Source organism: Monodelphis domestica, chromosome 4 (assembly GCF_027887165.1).
Source record: "Monodelphis domestica isolate mMonDom1 chromosome 4, mMonDom1.pri, whole genome shotgun sequence".
NCBI lineage: Eukaryota > Metazoa > Chordata > Mammalia > Didelphimorphia > Didelphidae > Monodelphis > Monodelphis domestica.
Window position 1 is genome coordinate 218,452,448 of NC_077230.1, and position 20,808 is coordinate 218,473,255.

The following is a 20,808-nucleotide window of genomic DNA, read 5'->3' on the forward strand; positions in this document are numbered from 1 at the left end:
TGGGCAGTGACTAATTCAGCAGCAGCTCTTTTCATTTTCAGTCTGTATTCTTAGAATGGAGAAGTTCTTGTTTTCCAGCTTGATGTCATCCAGACACCATAGGGTCATCTTATTTCTCACCCACAATCACTGCCACTAGTATACCCCATTGTCTTAATATTCTGATGATGTACATTCCATTCAGAGCCACTTCTTATAATCATCGTTTCAAAAGAGGTAATAAAAATCAAAGGATCGTACAAAATTGTTTCTAAAGGCTCTTCTACTCTTTGATGATTCACCCTTGATAATAACCATGACAGGGTGTCTGATGGTCAAAGTGAACCAAAAATGTGAGAAATTCTCAAAAACATGCTTATTTTGGAGATTGCTAAAACCTTTCTATCCATTTGTCTCTCTCTGTCTTCATTCCCAAATACCCTTGTATTTCTTCGGAGGTAATGAGTTCCAGACATATTACATTAAAAAAAAAAACTTTCTAAATCCCCAACTTTGTCTTTTAAATTTTATGGGCTTAGCTGGAATAGCAGCTAAACTCATTCCCACAAGACCCTTCAATATTTTAGAAGGGCCCTGCTTAATTTTTAGGGAAGGAGGAATCTCCATTGTCAGAGGGGAGGGGAAAGGGAGTATTTATATAGCCCCTTCTATATTTTTAGGCACCATGCTAAGCATTTCAGACATTTCACTTGATTCTCACAATAAGGTAGGTGCTTTTATCATTTCATTTTACAGTTGAGAAAATGGAGGCAAACAGAGATTAAATGACTTGTCCAGGGCTACAAGGCTGCTAAGTATTTGAGTTTGGATTTGAACTCTTATCTTCCTGGCTCCCGTCCCAGGGTTCCATCGTTGATCCCTCCCTCCCCCCAGCTCTTCTAGGTAGGTGCCTTTAAGTTGTTCTGCTTGAGGTGCATGATCAGGGCCACACATTGGGATACCATCAATCATGGGTTCTGAGACATTTTCAGTTGGACAGTACAACTGATAGTTCAAATCTGTTTGAGGGAACTATGTATGTGACTTTGAGAAATGAAAAAAAGTCCTTAAAATGTGCAATAACTATAAACTTTCAATCAAAACATAGCTGGGACACAAGAAAGGAACTGATTATCCAGACAGATAGGTTAGAAAATACTTTGACAAAGAACTTCTCTCGCTTCCCTTCTGGAAATGGATTTGGCATCCCACAGACATAGTTCATCCTTGGTGTAACTTTATTTACCATGGTATCACCTATCGTGTGTCAAGGTCATTGTATTTTATGTTACAAGTATTCCAAATAGTTGGGTGTGGAAAAGAATAGTTCATCGCCCCCCCCCCCCCAAACAAAACTGTTACCTTCTGTCTTAGAATGAATACTATGTATTGGCTCTAAGACAGAAGAGCGGAAAGGGCTAGGCAGGTGTTGGCAAAGATGTGGCACCCCCGAGGGGCAGCTCTGTTCCCCCTCTTCCCAGCGCCCTGGGACAATTTTTGCTTGCCCTGCCCCTCTGTCCAGCCACCCAGAGCAAGCACTTCCTCCCTCAGCTCTCTCTGGTAATGGGAGGGGGGGGTGTCACAGACAATTTGAATTTTCCTGCTAGGCACTCAAAAAAGTTCACCAATACTAGGCTAGGCAATGGGGTTTAAGTGATGTGCTGTGAATCTTAAAAACTACTCAGACTGTACTTTAGAAGATTTGATTTAGCTATTTCCTTATGATACTTGGTCCAACAAGAATCAGGAATGTCTTGGGAACTTTACATTACTCCACCCTAATTAGACATACTTTAGGGGAAGATAAAGTTGTAAACTCCTGATTGAACAATGAAGGTACTTAACTCATACCTTATAGTGAAGCTAGAACCTTAAGCTAAGTTTATTTTTAGATCTAATACAAAAAGGTGTTAAGTACCTATAAAGGTTAAATTAATCACAAAAAGGTCAAGTAACTCACAAAAGGTAAGCTTAACAAAGAAGTGTGAAGTACTCAGAAGATATAATCTAACCAGAGAAGGTGAGAACTAAAGAATGGTGAGAACTAAGAATGGGCAGTCCTGGAAAAAAGCATCTACTGTGATTGGTAGACGTGAAAATTTAGGGGAGGTGACATAAGAGAAAATTTCTTTAAAAGGAGAGGTAAAAAGTCAGTTCAGGGAATTCAGTTTGGAGTGGAATTGGATTCTGAACTCAGTTCAGGAGATTGAGTACAGTGAAGGATTGGAGCTTCCTTGGAGACGGTCTCATGGTGAGTGATAAGCCTGACTCCCTTTCCCTTAGGCTCAGGAAGGCCACTTTGGCCAAGGCCTTTAACTACTGCCTGGCTCAGTCTCAGCCAGAGCAGTTTAAATTAATTCTCTCTCTCTTTTCCTTAATTCCTTCTCTACATTAATTAAAATCTTCATAATTCCCAGCTGACTTGTGTATTTTTATTATTTGGGAATCATCCCTGGCTGGTGACCATTTAAATCTAGATTTAAGTCAAAACACTAAAATTATCTTTACAGTGCTCAGGGTCACACAGCTAGCAAGTGTTAAAGGGATTTTCTTAATCTCTCCCTATGTCTCTTTAAGAAGCTAGAGAGCAGGATTTCTATGTAGATCTGAACTGACAGGTTCAGTGAGTTAGTAAACCAGAGCTGAAGATTCCATTACCAGAGACCAGGACTGAGGAGCGGAAGTCACCCGCCCCCAGACAAGAAGTTAGGGGAGAGAGTTGGTCAGTGAGGAGATAAGGAAGCAGCTACTGAATGGTGGCTATTATTTTAGGGAGTTAGGCATTAGTGAATAATTTATACAGTAGAATAGATCAGGCCTGGTGTGCCAGGCAGAAGAACCTTTCCTGAGAAGACAGAGTTTTAGGAAATTTTAGGTAGTATTAGGAATTTTACGTATATTTATAGGGCATAAGATTAATAATCTCTTTTTTATCTGTACTTCTTTCTTAAATTAAACAAAGTTTCTGTTAAATTGCTCTCCTCACTTTGTCAAACTCCTTAATTTAACCCTTACATTAATGTCTGAGGCTAGCCTTAACCCAGGATCTCTTTTATCTCGGCATGACTCTCTGAACTATCCAGCTGCCCCCTAAAGTTCTTTCTAAAGTTGTCACTGTGCATCTTTTAGGAAGAGGTCGTAATTAATGCCATTTATGCAATAGTCTCTTTTTAATCAAATTTATTGTTGAACATTTAGAACACTGAATATGATGGATTAAAAAGAAAGCACCAAAAACCGCTACACATTAATACCTGAGCAAGGACTGAAGTAGTCACGCACTGCACCCTACACCTAACAGCAGAGTTGAAACAAGGTGAAAAACCATTTCTAACACTCTCTACAGAGCACAATAAGTAGCACTTTTTGTGAATTACGAGTTAGATGTAACAATGTAAATTATATGATATAAAACAAGTACACACAAATGTGTATTTAGCACAACAAATACTGTACAAAGTTCTGAGGAAGAGCATGCATGTCCACGTGGAAAAGACTTGGAAGAGTTATGTTTTAAGTGCATGTTGTAGTCTACTAGTTTTCCTATGATATAATAAGCCTTTGCACTGAATGGGAGTGAGTGTACAGTAGAGTTTCATCATTATGCTCTGCATGATCTGAATGTGAACATTATTTGCAAAATGGTTTCTATGTCTCATATCTCAGCATTACATACAGCCTCTCTATGAGTCTATGATTAAAGTATGAGAGCCGAAGTGGGATGATATCAGGCTCAGGAATGAATTTCTTCTATTGCCTTCCTTTTTCTCTGCTTCCATATCAAGTTAGCCAAGAAAGGTATCTCTAGAGACTTTGAGAGACCCCCATCATTTCATAAAAATCAGAGAGAAAAGAAATTTAACATAAAAAAGGATGAATTTGGGAAAAAAAGAGAATTTGAAATTTATTAAGTCTACAAATAGGTGGGAATATTTCAATTAAGATTGTAGATCAAATGACATCTGTTATTTTAAGAAAACATACACTGAATTCTTTGAGTAAAAAAATCTCTTCAGTCTTGGTAACTGAGGTGGAGAGGGAAAAGAATCTCAAAATAGGTATATTGTGAGTATGAGTTTGGTAGATTATGAATAAAACCACTCAAGTTTTTTTTAATCTAAAGTACATTTAAATGCTCACATATCACTGAGCGGAGAGGCCCCTGGCCAAGGTAAATCCTGGGAAGAAATTCATATCTGCTGGATCATTAAGACAACAATTACATGTTGATGTTCCGATTTTCCTATGTAAAGTCTAATTGCTTAAAAAGTAGAATTTAATAAAATGTATTTAGTGCCATGAAATCCCTATTTCTTTAAATAAAATGTATTTAGTGCCATCAATTCCTTATTTCTGTTATAATTGTGCATTTCAATTTGAAATAAAATAAAAACTCTAGAAAGGAAATACTTGGAATGACAGTTCCCCAAATACAAAGGAAATGAGTAGCTCATATTTTTCAAAGCCCTATTTTAGTGACCTTGAAGAAAAAGACTTTTGGCCAATTTGAGATGAATACCCATAGTGAAACCTATGGCTACAAAAAACCACAGGGCATTCTCCTTTGCTGTTTTAAGGCATAGTCCATTTTTCCCTATGAGACTAGAAATCCAAGGTCACAGTAAGAATACAAGTTCAATTTTGGTCTGGTTTCCCTATGAGTACTGGTCATTTTGCCACATTTATAGTTAGTGAAACATCATATTATTATTGTCCTAAAATTATATTAGAAATAATACAATACATTTAAAATAAAACATTTAAATGATCTGCATTTTTAAAAAAATTACCTGTATGATTGCCAAATTAACAATACAAAAAAATTTTTTCCACTATGGAAAAGTTTGGAACAGTACTTTAAAAACCATATTTTTTAACATATACAAAGTATAAACACATGAGATACATAGATCTCCCACTTAACATATATTAAACAACATTTATCTGGAGTTCAGCTCAAATTTCTGTAGTGTTTTTAAGCAAAGCACTTTTAAGAATGAATGAATGAAATGACAACATTCTCTATTGAATGCATAGCTTTTATACTTCCACATGATCCTTGCTGCCAGGAATAGCTAGTTGGCCTACCTGTGCATGAGTATAACAATTTAACAACAACATTCGCTAAAGTTCAACCATGTTTTTAGCATGTTGCTAATTCCAATCTGCACTGTTTTAACCTGGGAGAGCAGCCATTTTTCAATTAAACAATAATGCACAATCTACTAATCATTGTTAAAGGAGCTGTCAGACAAGGCATGGGATCAAAGAATAGAGCTATCAGGGACTCTGAGGGATGGTCTAGTCCAACCCCCTTCATTTCTAAATGGTGGAGCTAAGGCCAGGAGAGGTTGTGTAGTCAGATGCATTAAGGCCAGACGTCTCTGACTCCCAGTCAGTTGTTCTTAGCACGATGACATCTTGCCAGCCCTTCAACTGTACTGGTATTGGTAGGCAGTGAGAAGCCAATGAAGTCACAGGATGTCAAAAGTAGAAAAAATAAGGGCAAGATCGCCTGAGATGTGAAGTCAGAAGTTTTAGGGCTGGTCGTAAAGGCAAACCTACTCCATCTGTCAGAGGGATAACTGGAGGCAAAGTATCAGACTCGCTGTACATCTTTGGGTTAGTAATTCTATTTTGTGACTTAAACACAAAAGCAGAATTATGATCTTCGCATGGTAAATGTGGTTTCCTGATTTCCTCATAACTTTGATGGTTTAAAAAATTAAAGTTTTATTTGAATACATCTAGTAGATCTATTGTATCTAGTTTCCTTCATGGCAGTGCCAGAGTCAGAAACTCTTAAGAGCAGGAAGGGACTGGGGAACAGTTGTCCTCATTGTTTATATTTTCTAGGCTCTGGCACAGCACCTGATGCTTAATAAATGCTTCCTGAAGTGAATGATGACTTTGCCTCTGGAGCATGTGACTCATAGCTGCTGGCAGTCTCTAAAAGGTTAATTCATTGCTCAAAGGGGAATGACTATACAAGTCACTTTCTCTTTGGGATAACAGTTTTACTATCTGTAAAATAAGGGGTTTGGAATAGATACCTGTAGAATCCAATTCTAACTTTTTGTGTTTTTTCCCCCCCTCCTAATATAGCACATCTATTATCATGGCAGTCAAGTGCTTTTTGGAAAAATTGGAGTCAGTGACCCAAATTTGCTTTACAGCAAAGTTCTCTGTAACTATTAGTGTATTCCATTAAATGAGGGATACTTTTATTAACAATAAAAAGAGCAAGTGATATAAAAATTAAGACAAATTACCATTAAATAAATTAGATACTTCAAATGAAAAACTAGATACCAATATTTTAAAAATCAAATAAATTGATAATATGCTAAAATTTTTTAAACATAAAGACAAGGGTACAAAGTACAAGTTTTTGTCATTTACACGTTATTATAAATGCTAGCTTAAAAACACTGAAAAATTACTTTTGCTTTATCCCAGTATGCATTTGTTTGCTAAGTATAGCTCATTGGCACAAGTATCCAGAGGTATATTACAGTTGCATGTAGCTTTGGTGGCAAAAGTGCATTCTGCTAAATTTATGAATACTGTTCAATAATTTCTAATCTGGTGCATTGTGCTCAAATGTTAAAAAAAAATTCCATCACTTTTCCTTATAAAAAGATGTAAAAATCTAATAGGAAACAGAAAAAATGTAATTTGAAGCATGAAACATGCCCTTTTGAGGCCTTGAAACATACTAATTTTTACTAATTATGCTACTATATAAATACTAAAAATAAAAGTAACTTAAAAATAAAGACAAATGTAAACCTATAAAATATCTATTCTTAGTGTTTTCAGAAGCAAATTTTCATTGGCCTAAACAAATCAACAAAGTTCTTTACAAATGTTTGAAGTTATAGGTTATAGAATAAAGATACACTGATTCTGACTTAGTACTGATCAAGTCCTATAAAAAGTCATCAGCAATCTAATCTGTGATTGGGCATTTCAAAACATAATAACTGCTGGCCCTATACCATGCCAGACAAGGTTATGAAAAGATCACAGAAAACCAAAATTCTATTCAAGATGATATAGCTTTGAGGAGGAACTCAATGCTGATGTGATAAATATTTTTTCCTTCCACATTTAATTGAGGTGTATTGTTTACATTCATCCTATAATGAGATGTTTCTCCTTCATATTCTCTCATATTTCTTTTGAGAAATTTAGTCACTAATATTTTTCCTCTATACATTATGCAGTTTATACTATAGTTTATAAGGAACAAGAACCAGAAATGTGTTTCTATTTGTTTAGCAGATTTAGCAAAAAATCTGATATTAGTTCACCGAAATTTTCGTGTAAGGAATTTCACTATTCAACAACAGGATGCTTTGATTAGGTCTTTCCTTTGAACTGTGTGGCTTATAGGAATGCCTTTTATGAATTAAATTTTGAAAATATCTTCTACTATCAATTATGACAGAATCTCCACAGTTTGTACTATAACTAAAAGTGAAGACTATTCTGAATTAATAAAATGTTGCCACTTCATACTCAAGTACTTTCAGTAACCAGAGCTCCATTACATAACTATTGGTGAAAAGAGGATTTTTTAATAGGTAAGAATGATTTGCAATTAGTCTATGAAAATAGGACCCAGGTCAGTGCTAGTCTCTGTTCACATGACATAATTTCATATAGAAAAACATTCAGAATTCAGGATTTATAGTTTTAAATATTTACCGTAAGCCCTGACAACCTAAAAAATCAGCAGCTAAAGTTCCCTTGCTTTTTGTTCCTCACTCTGCCACCTTTAATTTAAAAAAAAATTAAACTCTTTTAAATAATAGCTTAATGTTAATGCAGTGTGTCCAAGGGACATCCTTAGTGTTACTGAAGGGAAATGGAGAGTACTCTCTGAACAATCAGAAGCCAATTGTCGTTAAAAAATAAAGAGCTGATAATACTGGATTACATCAAAAAGAAAATACCTACTCAGCACTAATTGAAAGAGTTGAAAGCAATAAAAAAGGAAAGATCTGGCCAAAACCAAAAGCAAACAAAAAGCATAGGTCACCACTTTTTTGTTAGAAAAAAATATTAGTGGCTTAAGTCATTTGTAGGCTTTTTTACTCACTCTAAGATTAATTATAATGAATAAATTTAACATGCTCTTAGAATGGTACTTTTTTAAAGCAGACCTTCTCTTTAAAATATTTTTACTTTAAAAAGAAAAATCAATCCAGCTTTGGTATATTTTTATAAATTTTGAGGCTTTTACATGCTTCTATTTTGATTTTAAAGGTTTTAGTTTAACACAGCTAGCATTATTAAATTTTAATTTCTAATCATTATAAATTAGAATGAACACAAGGCAACAATTTTTTAGATTCCTATTTTCTTAAACTAAGGTAAAATATGAACAGTTAAAGGCCTAATTACAAAATCAGCCTAGAATTTTGAAGTAAGGAATCTAGGTGTTTAACTTCACAAGACTATGTGACACCTCAAATACTGTAACCTAATACATCATAATTCATGAAAAAATTCAAGATAGCAATCAAGATATAAAATTAGATTAATATAGCCTTTGAATCATAAATAGATATAAATATCATCTATCTAGTTCAGTCTTCCCTGTTTTAATTAACATTTTAAAAAGATTTAAAAGAAAAACATTTTAAAAGAAGAGTGAAGGCTAAATGTCTTGGCCAAATAGTAGGACTAGGAGATTAATCTAATTCTAATTAAAATCTAATTAATTTAATCTCTCTGTGCCTCATAGTCGTTCCTTACAAAATGACAAATTGAACTAAATGTCCTCTAAGGTCCTTTCCAGCTCTAAATATATTATTCTGTGTCTCCTGATCATTTATCTTTTATACTTCCTACTAAACTGACTTTTTATTAGAATAAATTAAATAAGCATTTAGCACAAAGGTTTAGAAATCTATAGAATTTTAGCAACAAATGGAAATTTCAGGCCCAAGTGGAATATTTGAATTTAGTTGTTTACTTTTGTTAGGGTCAAACCATGATCCTATGAATTAGGATCCTATAAGTAACCAGTATAATTCAACTGACTTAAATTTGTCTAACTCTCCTTATTAGGTATAAACAGATTGTACCTTTATTGTTGATCATTATTAAAAACTTTTATCATTAAGGATTTATTAATGTGAACTTCTAAATCTTAGGATAACTTTCTCTATAATCTAGGATTCTGATGGTCCTCTTTACAACTATTTCTTTACCATTATTACAAAATATGTGAAGCTACATGGTATATTAAATAGAAAACTGGCTTGGAGCCAGGAACACCTGAATTCAAATCCTAATTTTGACTACATTATCCTGGATAAGTCATTTAACCTCCTGTGCCCTATACAACTTATAAACTATAAGTTGGAAAGAAAGTGTTGCCTCCATCGGTAGAAGGAATTTTCTCATCAGTTCCCTATACCAATGAAATTGAAGGTTCACTCCCTATACCTATTATGAAGTGTAGCATGTTATACTATAATGACATCATAGAAAGGAAAAATCCAATGTATTACTAGTCCTATAAACAGCAGCAATGTTGAATGGTTACATAAAGAAGGCAGTTGTGATGGTCATCATAAAACTAGTCTATTATTTGCTACAGAAATGTTAGTAACATTTATAAATTAGAAATAAGTAATAAACAATACTTTTTCTTAATGCATATTGCCACTAAAACTTTAAATTTTATATTTGGCAAAATGTACCACAGATCAAATTGCCTTAACCAAACTACTTTAAAAAATCATTTTGTTGATATGTTATCAAGGTCCTTGAATCAATTTACACATGAGAAAAATGAGCCCCTAAAAGGTAATATGATCTACCCAAGATAAAAAGTTTAAAAAGTAGCAGTTAGAATTTGAACACGGGGCTTCTGACTCCAATCCAGTGCTTCTTTCTCTACAAGGTCTAAGTCAAACACAGCTTAGCCCTAATGTTCAGATGAACTCTGCCCACTTCACCAAGTTTGCTAAATATTAAGAAACATTAAGGCATTTTAAATGAAAAAATCACTCAGTTAAGTAGCTGCTCTTATTTAGGGAATTGTCAATTTAATTATTCCATTTAGCTACTTTTGGAATACAAAGGAAAGAAAATAGAAAAAATAATCTTGATATGTTAAAACTTATCTCAACTATTCAAAGTTCAAAATCACAATCCCATTGGTTGTCCTACTCTTTTAGCTCTTAAACTTTCAGACTCTAGATCTCAATCAACTATTTTTTTTTTTCATATTCTACTGGGGCTCACTACTTCTTTATTGTTGTTTTTTTTCCTTCTGGGAAGAACACTTTTTCTAGTGGTAGCAAACAGGTTTCTATTCATTTGAGTTATTTTAGTAGAAAAAACACTGAATCAAGAGTCACTAGCTTTGGATTCAATGCAATGACATTTATAATTCATTTAATCATGGGAAAATTATTAAACTTCTGTGCATCTTGGTCTTTTCTATTTTGTAGTCCAGTTCTTTCAGTTGTATTTGACCCTTCATGATCCTATTTGGGATTTTCTTGGCAAAGATACTGGAGTGATAAGCCATTTCTTCCTCTAAGTACCATCTATAAAATGGCAATAATAACAATATTTGCATTAAACTTATAGAAAAAAGCAGCATATAAATATGAATTTTTGTAAATGAAAGTCTGAGGGACTCTTGAGAGTCCCTCCTTTAGTTGGAGAGTCAGTACCAGAGCCAGCTTCTGACCTCAGATTTGGTGCTCTTCTGGATAAAGCACAATGGCTATTGTCTAGGTGAACTGATATATACAAAAGGCATAGTAGTCTGAATTCTCAACTGACCAGTAATTAACTATAGTACTTTGCCTTCTAATGTGGAATTTTCCTTTTGGATTGAATATCAATAATATGAATCCATGAAAAATTCTTAACTATCTCAACTTAATAAAAATAGATGAGGGAGTTGATATCCACAATTAAGACAGGAAAAAAGCATCTAGATGACCTCATATATTCAAGTCACCTGACCCAGAAGAACTACATCCTCATCCACTGAAAGCACTGGCAGGTGTGATTTCTAAACCATTGTTATATTTTTAAAAAACTGTGGAAAAGAGGAAAAAAGTCTGTGAACTCTAAGCTAGTGAACAATCATTAAAGAGATAGTTGGGTGAACATCTAGAAAGAGAAGCCATTTTTATAAAAAGTTAATATGGCTACAAGAATAGGCCACACCATATTTCTGTTTCTGACATGGGTCCTAAATAGAGAGATGAGGGTGATGCTACCCTAGTGAAAAAGATGAAGAGATATGGACTAGATGATAACACAATATATGGATTTTTGAACTGGCTGGATGTTTAGACTCAAAGAATAACAATTATTAATCTGTATTTCTATATCTGCTATTTAACATTTTTATCTCTGATTTTAAAAGGTATGGATAGTATGCTCATCATATCTGCAGAAGACACAAAAGTGGGAGGGAAAGCTAACATACTAGATGATAGTCATGATCCAATTTATTGACAGACTAACAATGGACTGAATCTAATAAGATGGACTTTAGGAGATATTTCACTGGTCACAAAAATATAAAGTTGTATCATTGGGTACCAAAAACATCAACTTCACAAATATATGATGGGAAATAAGTGATTAGATAGTTTATCTGAAAGAGATCTGAGGGTTTTCATGGGCTGCAAATACAATATGAATCATCAGTGTGATGTGGTTGCCAAAAAAGCCTTAAGTGATCTTGGGCTATGGTAAGAAACACGGCTTCCAGAAATAAAGAGGTTATCATCTCTCTGCAGCTGCCCATAACTGACCTCATCTGAAGCACTCTGCCCAGTTCCAGGCATCAATGCTTAAGGACATCAATAAGCTAGACAGTGTTCAGAGTGGGGCACGCAGGAAAATTAAGGACACTGAGTGTATGTTATTTAAAGACTTACTGATGGAACTGGGAATGTTTGGTTCAGAGAAAAGAAGACTAGGGAAAGAGAAGAGATTATTGTAGTCAAGTATTTGAAAGGCCATCATGTGAAAGCTGGATTAGGGTTATTCTGTTTGGACCCAAAAGACAAGTTGCAAAGAGCCGATCTTAGGTTTGATGTCAGGCACAGACTGAAATAATTAATTCAGTGCCAGTAAGTGAATACCTATGACAAATGACCAAACATTGGCATTATTTAGGATTCTCAAGGGATTTGCCATGAATACAAAATGAGTCAGCATTTGGAAAATAACAAGAAAGACTCTTTCTTTAATTTTTGAGCTCTTGATGTTTTTAACAATAGATTTTAAAAGGTTACTGAAAAAAGTCTTGTTAGAAAGCCAATAAAAATTCAAAGTGAATATAGCCTTGTAGACATAAGAGAATGTTAACAATATGCCTCATAAATGTGGTTTCTCAAAACTGATCAAAAAGTATTCCTGGTTATTTTGTTTTCTGAAGGAACTGTGATATTATGAATTTCATCTGCCTCTTTAAAACTTAATACCCAATATACAAACTGTAGTAAACAAAGGAACACACATTTCAGTAGAAAAACTGGATGAAAGAGCAAAATGCTTGCAATGTCAATACAAACAATGCTGTATCTACTGAATTTAGACTATAAAAGCATTACTAGTATCACAAACCAAACAGATTGGTATGCACAGGAATTGAAATCTTGAAAGATTTTGACCACTAAACTCCTCATGTTCACTTTTCAAAATGATCAATAGACAAATATCACAACACAAAAACAAAACCATGCCTCAAATACTTTCCTCCGGGGTTACAAAACTAATTTTGAATTTTCATATTGTAAAAATAGACTTGTCTTCTCCAAAGGATCTTGCAGTCGAAGTTGATGGGTCTGTGTTTTTCTTTCTGATTACCTTCCTGAAGAGCCAAAGTACCCCTATTATTTCTTACTTCAAATATTAGACAACATATGGAGTATAAGAGGAATGACTACAAAGTATGGCACTCTGTATAAGTGTGTTGACCCAAAAGCAACCACACCAATGGCCACTAGGACTGGAAACTGTGCAGCAGTCTTCAAAATTTTACTGTGAAAAGACAGAAACATAATTATATGATATGATTATTACAAATTACAAGGGAGACTGGAATTCTGTGAAGTCAATATTATACATGATTTTGAGAAAAAAATAAAAAGATTTTACACTTTTTAAAATGTAATATTTTGCTATCTGTGAACCTTCTTTATTGTAGATTTTTTCCCCACATCAAAAGGTAAAAAAAGTTTATTTTTGAAAATTACATTTTATAATCAATTTTATTTGGTTTTGTAATATTTTACCATAAAAAGTACTAGTTTTCTAAATATAGGAAATTTCAAATAAAAGATAGCAATATTTATTTCTATTTTAACATAATTTATACTATATTTCACTTTATATTCAACTTTACATATGCCAATCATGAAGAATAGTTTAAAAATTATAAGAGCACAAAGAAATTCAAATTTGAAAAAACTAGGGGGAAGAGAAAAATGAAAAATATATAGATAGTTAATGAACATTATATAAACAATAATAATTATTACACTTAAGTAATAATTATCATTATGCTTACAATGGGCCAGGCATGGTCCACAGAACTATATAAAGAAAGATAAAAATAGTTCTTGGCCTGAAGAAGCTATTATTTTAATGGAGGTAAAAACATGCAAACTATGTTCTAACAAAGTATATAAAGAGCAAATTTGAAGTAGTCATGGGCAAGGTTAAAGGAAATCAATAAAGATTTCTTATGGAAAGATAGAACATAGCTGAGACTTGAAATCAGGAGGCAAAGAAAGATGGGAGAGCATTTCAAGTATGGAGAATAACTAGTTAAAATGCACAGAATCAATTAGGAGATGGAGTGTCTTGTGCAACTAACAGCAAAGAGGTCAGTACTATATATGTAGAGCAGTAAAATATTAAAAAACTGGTAAAGTAGGAAGGAGTCAAGTGACTACAGCTAAGTCTGCACACTCTTACATTAATCTCACTTGCAAAGGAAGAATACATAAAGAAAATAAGATCTAGAATATTTCAAATGTTAATTTTATAGTAAAAGCTTTCTTAGAGATCTAATGAAAAAGGCAAGTAATTAAACTGGTGGTAATAGACACATAAAAACTTATCATTTAGAGAAACAAATGGACTTCAGAAAGCATAATTTCCTGCTAATTCTTCTTTGCTACCTGTAACATGTGATTAAGTATGTGTAAGAATTAGTACATTTCTGAGCGTCTCTTCTATAATATATTATATGATAATTAAGTTGTGTTATTGACTACATGTGGATATACATGACATAGCAAACCAAATACTTTTGTTGGCATTGTATGCTTATAAAGATATTTAAAATGTTTCAACATTTACTCATGTTGAAATATGACTGCTTTGGGGAGTTTGAAATCCTAAAATATGGCTTAGTTTCACTCTGTATATGTGCAACATTAAAGCACAGTTATGAAAATGCATATTTCAGTATCCCTTAGTTAAAAAATTACTATGATCTCTGATTTAGAATTGTAAGAAACTTTAGAGTCCAACTCCCTCATTTTACAAGTGAGAAACTGAGGCCTAGAAAGTCTCATTTGCCCAAGATCACAAAGCAGCAGAATCATATTTTGAAATATGTCCTCTCATTCCAACTCCAGAGTATTTATAATTATACTATACTTTATTTAGGTTATTATTTTATATAAAAAATCAACTAAGTTAATTGAGAAGGAAAGAGTATGATTTTGTTCAAATTATGATTTTAAACTATATTTCTACAAATACATTAATTTTGAGGACAAAGTATTCTGAAATTGATAACTAGATATAGCAATCTAAGATTTTCTTTTAAAAATATAAATATATAAGTATACATCTTGAAAGATAAAGACCCTAAATAGTAAAGATTAAGATTTTGGAAAATATTACTTTAATCATAATAAATATCACATACAGATTATATAGCATATAAGTAACAATAAATCTTCTAACAAATACAAATCTTATAAAAAGTCCAAATAAAATTATTTAGTTCATGACTGGGGAATTAGTAGTTTTCTACACATTTCAAATGTTTGAATTGAATTGCTTACCTGTCCTCTTAAAAAGTTTTTACTTTTCATCATTTTTCCTGCAAAATTAAGTCTCAAAATCCTTTTATAATAACTGAATTACAAAGAGATTAAACCATTGGTTTTTATATAGGCCTTAGAACAGAAACTAAATCATGTAAAAGAAAAACAAAATTTTATAATCGTCGAGATGTTAAAGTTAGAAGGAATGTAACAAAGTAGGACAGAATAATTTTAAAAGAAAAAAACTGGAAAGAGAAAGAAGGTGAAGGAGGGATTAGACTTTTTCTGACTGGGCAGATCTGGAGAAGATAAATAAGAAAAATTAATGAATAAAAAAGCATTAAGTGCTTACTATGTACAAAATGATGAGGATACAAATTGAAAAGTAAGACACTCTTTGTTCTTGAGGGGCTCACATTCTAATGGAGGATATTTCTAATAGTGAATGAAGTTGGTTCAATGTAAAGGAAAAGTTTTCTAATAAAAATTGGAATAGATTACAGTTAACTCCAGCTCATATCAGTGAATTCTCTATCACTTGTTAAAGATGTTTTAGAGAAGGGTCTCTGTGCTCCTTACTTACAATGAGATTCAGTGAATTTTACTCCTTTTACCTTTGAAAAGAATTAATTAGGTAGACATGTTCCAATAAAACACAAGAGTAAAACTAAAAGCTAAAAGAACAAAACAAAACCCAACCCCAGAATTTTGAAAGGCAAAATAAAAATAAATCATAAGAAATATTAAATATTAGAAGAGAATCTAAAATGGGAAAACTTTTAATTCTATAAGCAAAGAGAATTACAACAAATCAAGGAAAAGGGCCACATGATATAATGGAAGAGCTGTCTCTCAGTCCAGACTTGGACACATGCTACCTTTGTTTAAATTACTTAATTTCTAAGTGCTCTGGCAGCTCTGTAGGGCATAAATGGCAAAGGATCTTCTGACCTCTATATTGATGAAGATTCCTTGCCTGAGAGTTCCCTATACCAATGAAATCACAGGTGCAGTCCTTAGCCATGTTCTCAAAGAAAACATCAGTAATTTAGGGCAGCCTTAGAGAGTTATTGCCTTCTAACTAAGCTCAGAAGAGTGTTTTTTTTTTCATTTTTTTTAGAAGAGCGTTTTAACAAAGCAAAATAGTTTTTGACTTTTCATCTGCCTTAAATCCAGCTAGCCAGGCCACATTTCAGGACCAGGGATAAAGAATAAAAAGCTTGCTGAGCAGCCAAAATAGATATTACAAAGTCCCTGCACTTTACTTAAGAGGGAACTCTTGAAGGGACCTCTTTCAGTCTCTGTCACGTCTAATCATTGTGGTTGCCTCTTTTCCAAGCTTATATGTGCTGGATCCAGCCAATTAGAAGAACTGAGAAGGGCTGCTACTGCAACATATAACATTAATGACAGCGTGATAGAGTACAAGTCTTGCATTTGGAGTCATAGGGCCAGGTTTTAAATCTTGGCTTAGGAACTTGGTAAGCCATTCACCTTTCTTATCTCTAAAATAAGGGTCATAACTTTGCTAATACAAGATTATCCCAGGTACTTATGAGAAAGGATGCTTTCCACATTGAGAGAAAAAACTGTGGGAGTGGAAACACAGAAGAAAAACAAATGACTTATCATCTATTTATATGGATATATCTATATGATTGGGGGTTGGTTTTAAAAGGTTACTTTATTGCAAAAATGAATAATATGGAAATAGTTATGTGATAACATTTGTATAACCTTAGTGGAAATGCTTATTGGATCTGGGATGGGGGAGGAGAGGGAAAAAAATGAAATATATAAACATGGAAAAATATTTTAAAAATTAAAAAAAATAAGGGCCAAAGACTAGATGATCTCTGAGCTTATCATCTTTCTACTCTAAAGGCAATGGGGAGTTAAGAGTACTGAGCCTAAAGTCAGGGTTGTTTTAAGGACAGGCTGTAGATGTAAAGCTCTTTGCAAAACATTATGTGCTACATATCTTACTGACACGGTTTTTGTTGATTTTAGGGATGGGAAGTGGACCTATGTTAATCACAGGAAGAGGAACTCCCAGATGAGAAAATTCTATCAATACAGGCTGGTACCTTCTTTGTGCCTACAAGTGACCTCAAGTCTCAGCCTCAAACACTGAGACTTGCTTAACATCAGAGATGTGACTTGAACTCAGTCTTCCTGAAGGTCTTCCTACTTTTGAGGCTGTCTCTCTATCCACCTTGCCAGGAGGACTTACTTCTTGGTCTTTGTAAGCAAATCACATGAAGCTGGGAATTACAGCAACATTTTTAAAAAGTCACTACATCTATGTAGATCCTGCCTACACTCCTCCTTTAACCTTCAGATCTCGAGACATCTTGAGACATCGATTATTCTATCTGGTTTATTCCAAACCAGTCTTTGTCTTCCCCAAGTTGTAAGTGGCCCCAAATTGCTGAGATTTTAAATTCTTTTGTCAGATTTTTAGAATTTTGATTCTTCCTTTTTATCCATCTTATCTGATAATAATAAGTTATTATTATTAGACCACAGTGGCCCTTGCTAGCTGTGGAACTCTAAGAAGATCATTGCCCCTGTCTATGCTCCTCCGGTATTGGTAATGGTAGAGTGAGTTTTCTTAGCCAGGAATTATTGATGTTAATGAAATTCTGTGTCTATTTCCTATCCCTATGATTGTATAACATAATCCTCGCCGGTTAAGATGGCGGCTTAGAGAAAGCCAAAGCTCAGATCTCCTGAAAACCCTTCCCGACCGATCTCAAACGATAAGCTCCTAAGGCGCCGAAATTCAAAACGATCAACAGCACAGACCCTGGGAACCCTCCTCCTGGACCTGGACCCGGTTCAAAAGGTACGGCTCCCCTTAAAAGCCAGAACTCGAGATCCCTCGGACCTCAGGGGTAGGAGCGCAGAGTCCAAGGCTCCCGGAAGCGGCAGCCGCGCCGGGCTCAGAGAGCAGGGTCTGAGGAACAACAACCCTCAGGGTCTTCTACCCAAGTCCCAGTCCGGGTGAAAGTTACTGCCTGGGGCTTCCGCTGCAGAGAGCCTGTCGGTCCGGGTGAAAGTTACTGCCTGGGGCCTCCGCTGCAAAGAGCTGGTCTGTCCAGGTGGAAGTTACTGCCTGGGGCTTCCGCTGCAGAGAGCTGGTCGAAACAACAGCAAACCTCAGGGCGGGCAAGACAGCCTCACGGGCTGGATCCTGCTATCCAAGTCTCAGTGAAAGTCTGTGCTCTCGGAGCTTGGGGAAGCGGCAGCCCATCCCCCCGCAGGCCTACGAAACAGCCTCACGGCCAGCGATTCTGAAGGCAACTTCCGGAAAGCGAGCCGGGGGGAGAGTGTGGCCTTGTGGTCCGACCCTTCCATTCCAGTTCCAGTGAGGCATATTCAGTTTAACCCAGGGAAAGCTCATAGAACTATCTGCCCAGGACTGCCTCTGAACACCAGAAAGAGACAAGAAAAACTAATCCTCCACATTCAGAAATGGCAAACTCCACAGAACCACAGAAGCCCCAAAATACCAAGAAAAATAAGAAGAAAGGGGCGACTTTGGACACATTCTATGGAGCCAAAATACAAAATACAGAGCAGACAGAAGATAATATAAAAGAAAATGCTCCAAAACCTTCCAAAGGAAATGGAAACTCTCCACAAACCTATGAAGAATTTGAATCAGAAATGACCAAAAAGATGGAAGCCTTCTGGGAGGAAAAGTTGGAAATAATGCAAAAGAAATTCACGCATCTACAAAACCAGTTTGACCAAACTGTAAAAGAAAACCAGGCTTTAAAGGCCAGAATCAGGCAGCTGGAAGACAACGAGCGTGTAAAAGAGCAAGAATCAATAAAGCAAAGCCAAAATACCAAGAAATTAGAAGAGAACATAAAATATCTCACCGACAAGGTGATAGATCTGGAAAATAGGGGGAGAAGGGATAATTTAAGAATAATTGGACTCCCAGATAAGCCAGAAATAAACACCAAACTGGACATGGTGATACAAGATATAATCAAAGAAAATTGCCCAGAGATTCTAGAACAAGGGGGCAATACAGCCACTGACAGAGCTCACAGAACACCTTCTACACTAAACCCCCAAAAGACAACTCCCAGGAATGTAATTGCCAAATTCCAAAGCTATCAAACAAAAGAAAAAATCCTACAGGAAGCCAGAAAAAGACAATTTAGATATAAAGGAATGCCAATCAGGGTCACCCAAGACCTTGCAAGTTCTACTCTGAATGATCGTAAGGCATGGAACATGATCTTCAGAAAGGCAAGAGAGCTGGGTCTCCAACCAAGAATCAGCTACCCAGCAAAACTGACTATATACTTCCAAGGGAAAGTATGGGCATTCAACAAAATAGAAGACTTCCAACTTTTTGCAAAGAAAAGACCAGAGCTCTGTGGAAAGTTTGATACCGAAAATCAAAGAGCAAGGAATACCTGAAAAGGTAAATATTAAGGAAAGGGGAAAATGTTATCTTCTTCTTTTACTCAAACTCTCTTCTATAAGGACTACATTTATATCAACCTATGTATACTAACATGTGGGGAAAATGTAATGTATAAATAGGGGGTAAAGAAAGACCAAATAGAATAATCATTCTCACACAAAGATTCACATGGGAAGGGGAGGGGAAGAAAACTCCTATAAGAAGGAGAGGAAGAGAGGGGGGGGGGTTACTTAAACCTCAATCTCAGGGAAATCAGCTCTGAGAGGGAAAAACATCCAGATCCATTGGGATCTTGAATTCTATCTTACCCAACAAGGATAAGGAGAAGGGAAAACCAAGGGGGGGAGGGGGAGAGGGAGAACAAAAAGGGAGGGAAAGAGAGGGGGGAGGGGGAGGGAAGAAAAAGGGAGGGACTAAAAAGGGAAACATCAAGGGAGGGGACAAGGGGCACTGATTCAAAGTAAATCACTGGACTAAAAGGTAGAGCCGAAGAAGAAAAGGTTAGAATTAGGGAAGGCAATCAAAATGCCAGGGAGTCCACAAATGACAATCATAACTTTGAACGTGAATGGGATGAACTCACCCATAAAACGTAGACGAATAGCAGAATGGATTAGAATCCAAAACCCTACCATATGTTGTCTTCAAGAAACACACATGAGGCGGGTTGACACCCACAAGGTCAGAATTAAAGGATGGAGTAAGACCTTCTGGGCTTCAACTGATAGAAAGAAGGCAGGAGTGGTAATCATGATATCTGATAAAGCCAATGCAAAAATAGACCTGATCAAAAGGGATAGGGAAGGTAATTATATTTTGTTAAAAGGGACTATAGACAATGAGGAAATATCATTAATCAATATGTATGCACCAAATAATATAGCACCCAAATTTCTAATGGAGAAACTAGGAGAATTGAAGGAAGAAATAGACAATAAAACCATACTAGTGGGAGACTTAAACCAACCATTATCAAATTTAGATAAATCAAATCAAAAAATAAATAAGAAAGAGGTAAAAGAAGTGAATGAAATCTTAGAAAAATTAGAATTAATAGACATATGGAGAAAAATAAATAGGGATAAAAAGGAATACACCTTCTTCTCAGCACCACATGGCACATTCACAAAAATTGACCATACATTAGGTCACAGAAACATAGCACACAAATGCAGAAAAGCAGAAATAATGAATGCAGCCTTCTCAGATCACAAGGCAATAAAAATAATGATTAGTAATGGTACATGGAAAACCAAATCTAAAACCAATTGGAAATTAAACAATATGATACTCCAAAACCGTTTAGTTAAAGAAGAA

At 35.0% G+C, this 20,808-nt stretch overlaps 1 protein-coding gene across 2 annotated transcripts in view; it reads right to left on the reverse strand.

The window, feature by feature from the left end:
* Window positions 1-3,142: 3,142 nt before the first annotated feature.
* Window positions 3,143-20,808, reverse strand: part of PGAP1 (post-GPI attachment to proteins inositol deacylase 1) — a 114,665-nt gene continuing 96,999 nt past the window's right edge. The window contains exon 27 of one of the 2 annotated variants that reach the window (XM_007494555.3): window positions 3,143-13,017. In XM_007494555.3, coding sequence (XP_007494617.1) covers window positions 12,882-13,017 — 136 coding nt within the window. In that variant the 3' untranslated portion in view covers window positions 3,143-12,881. The remainder of the gene's footprint in view (window positions 13,018-20,808) is intronic. The other variant, XM_016433755.2, reaches the window with a different exon arrangement.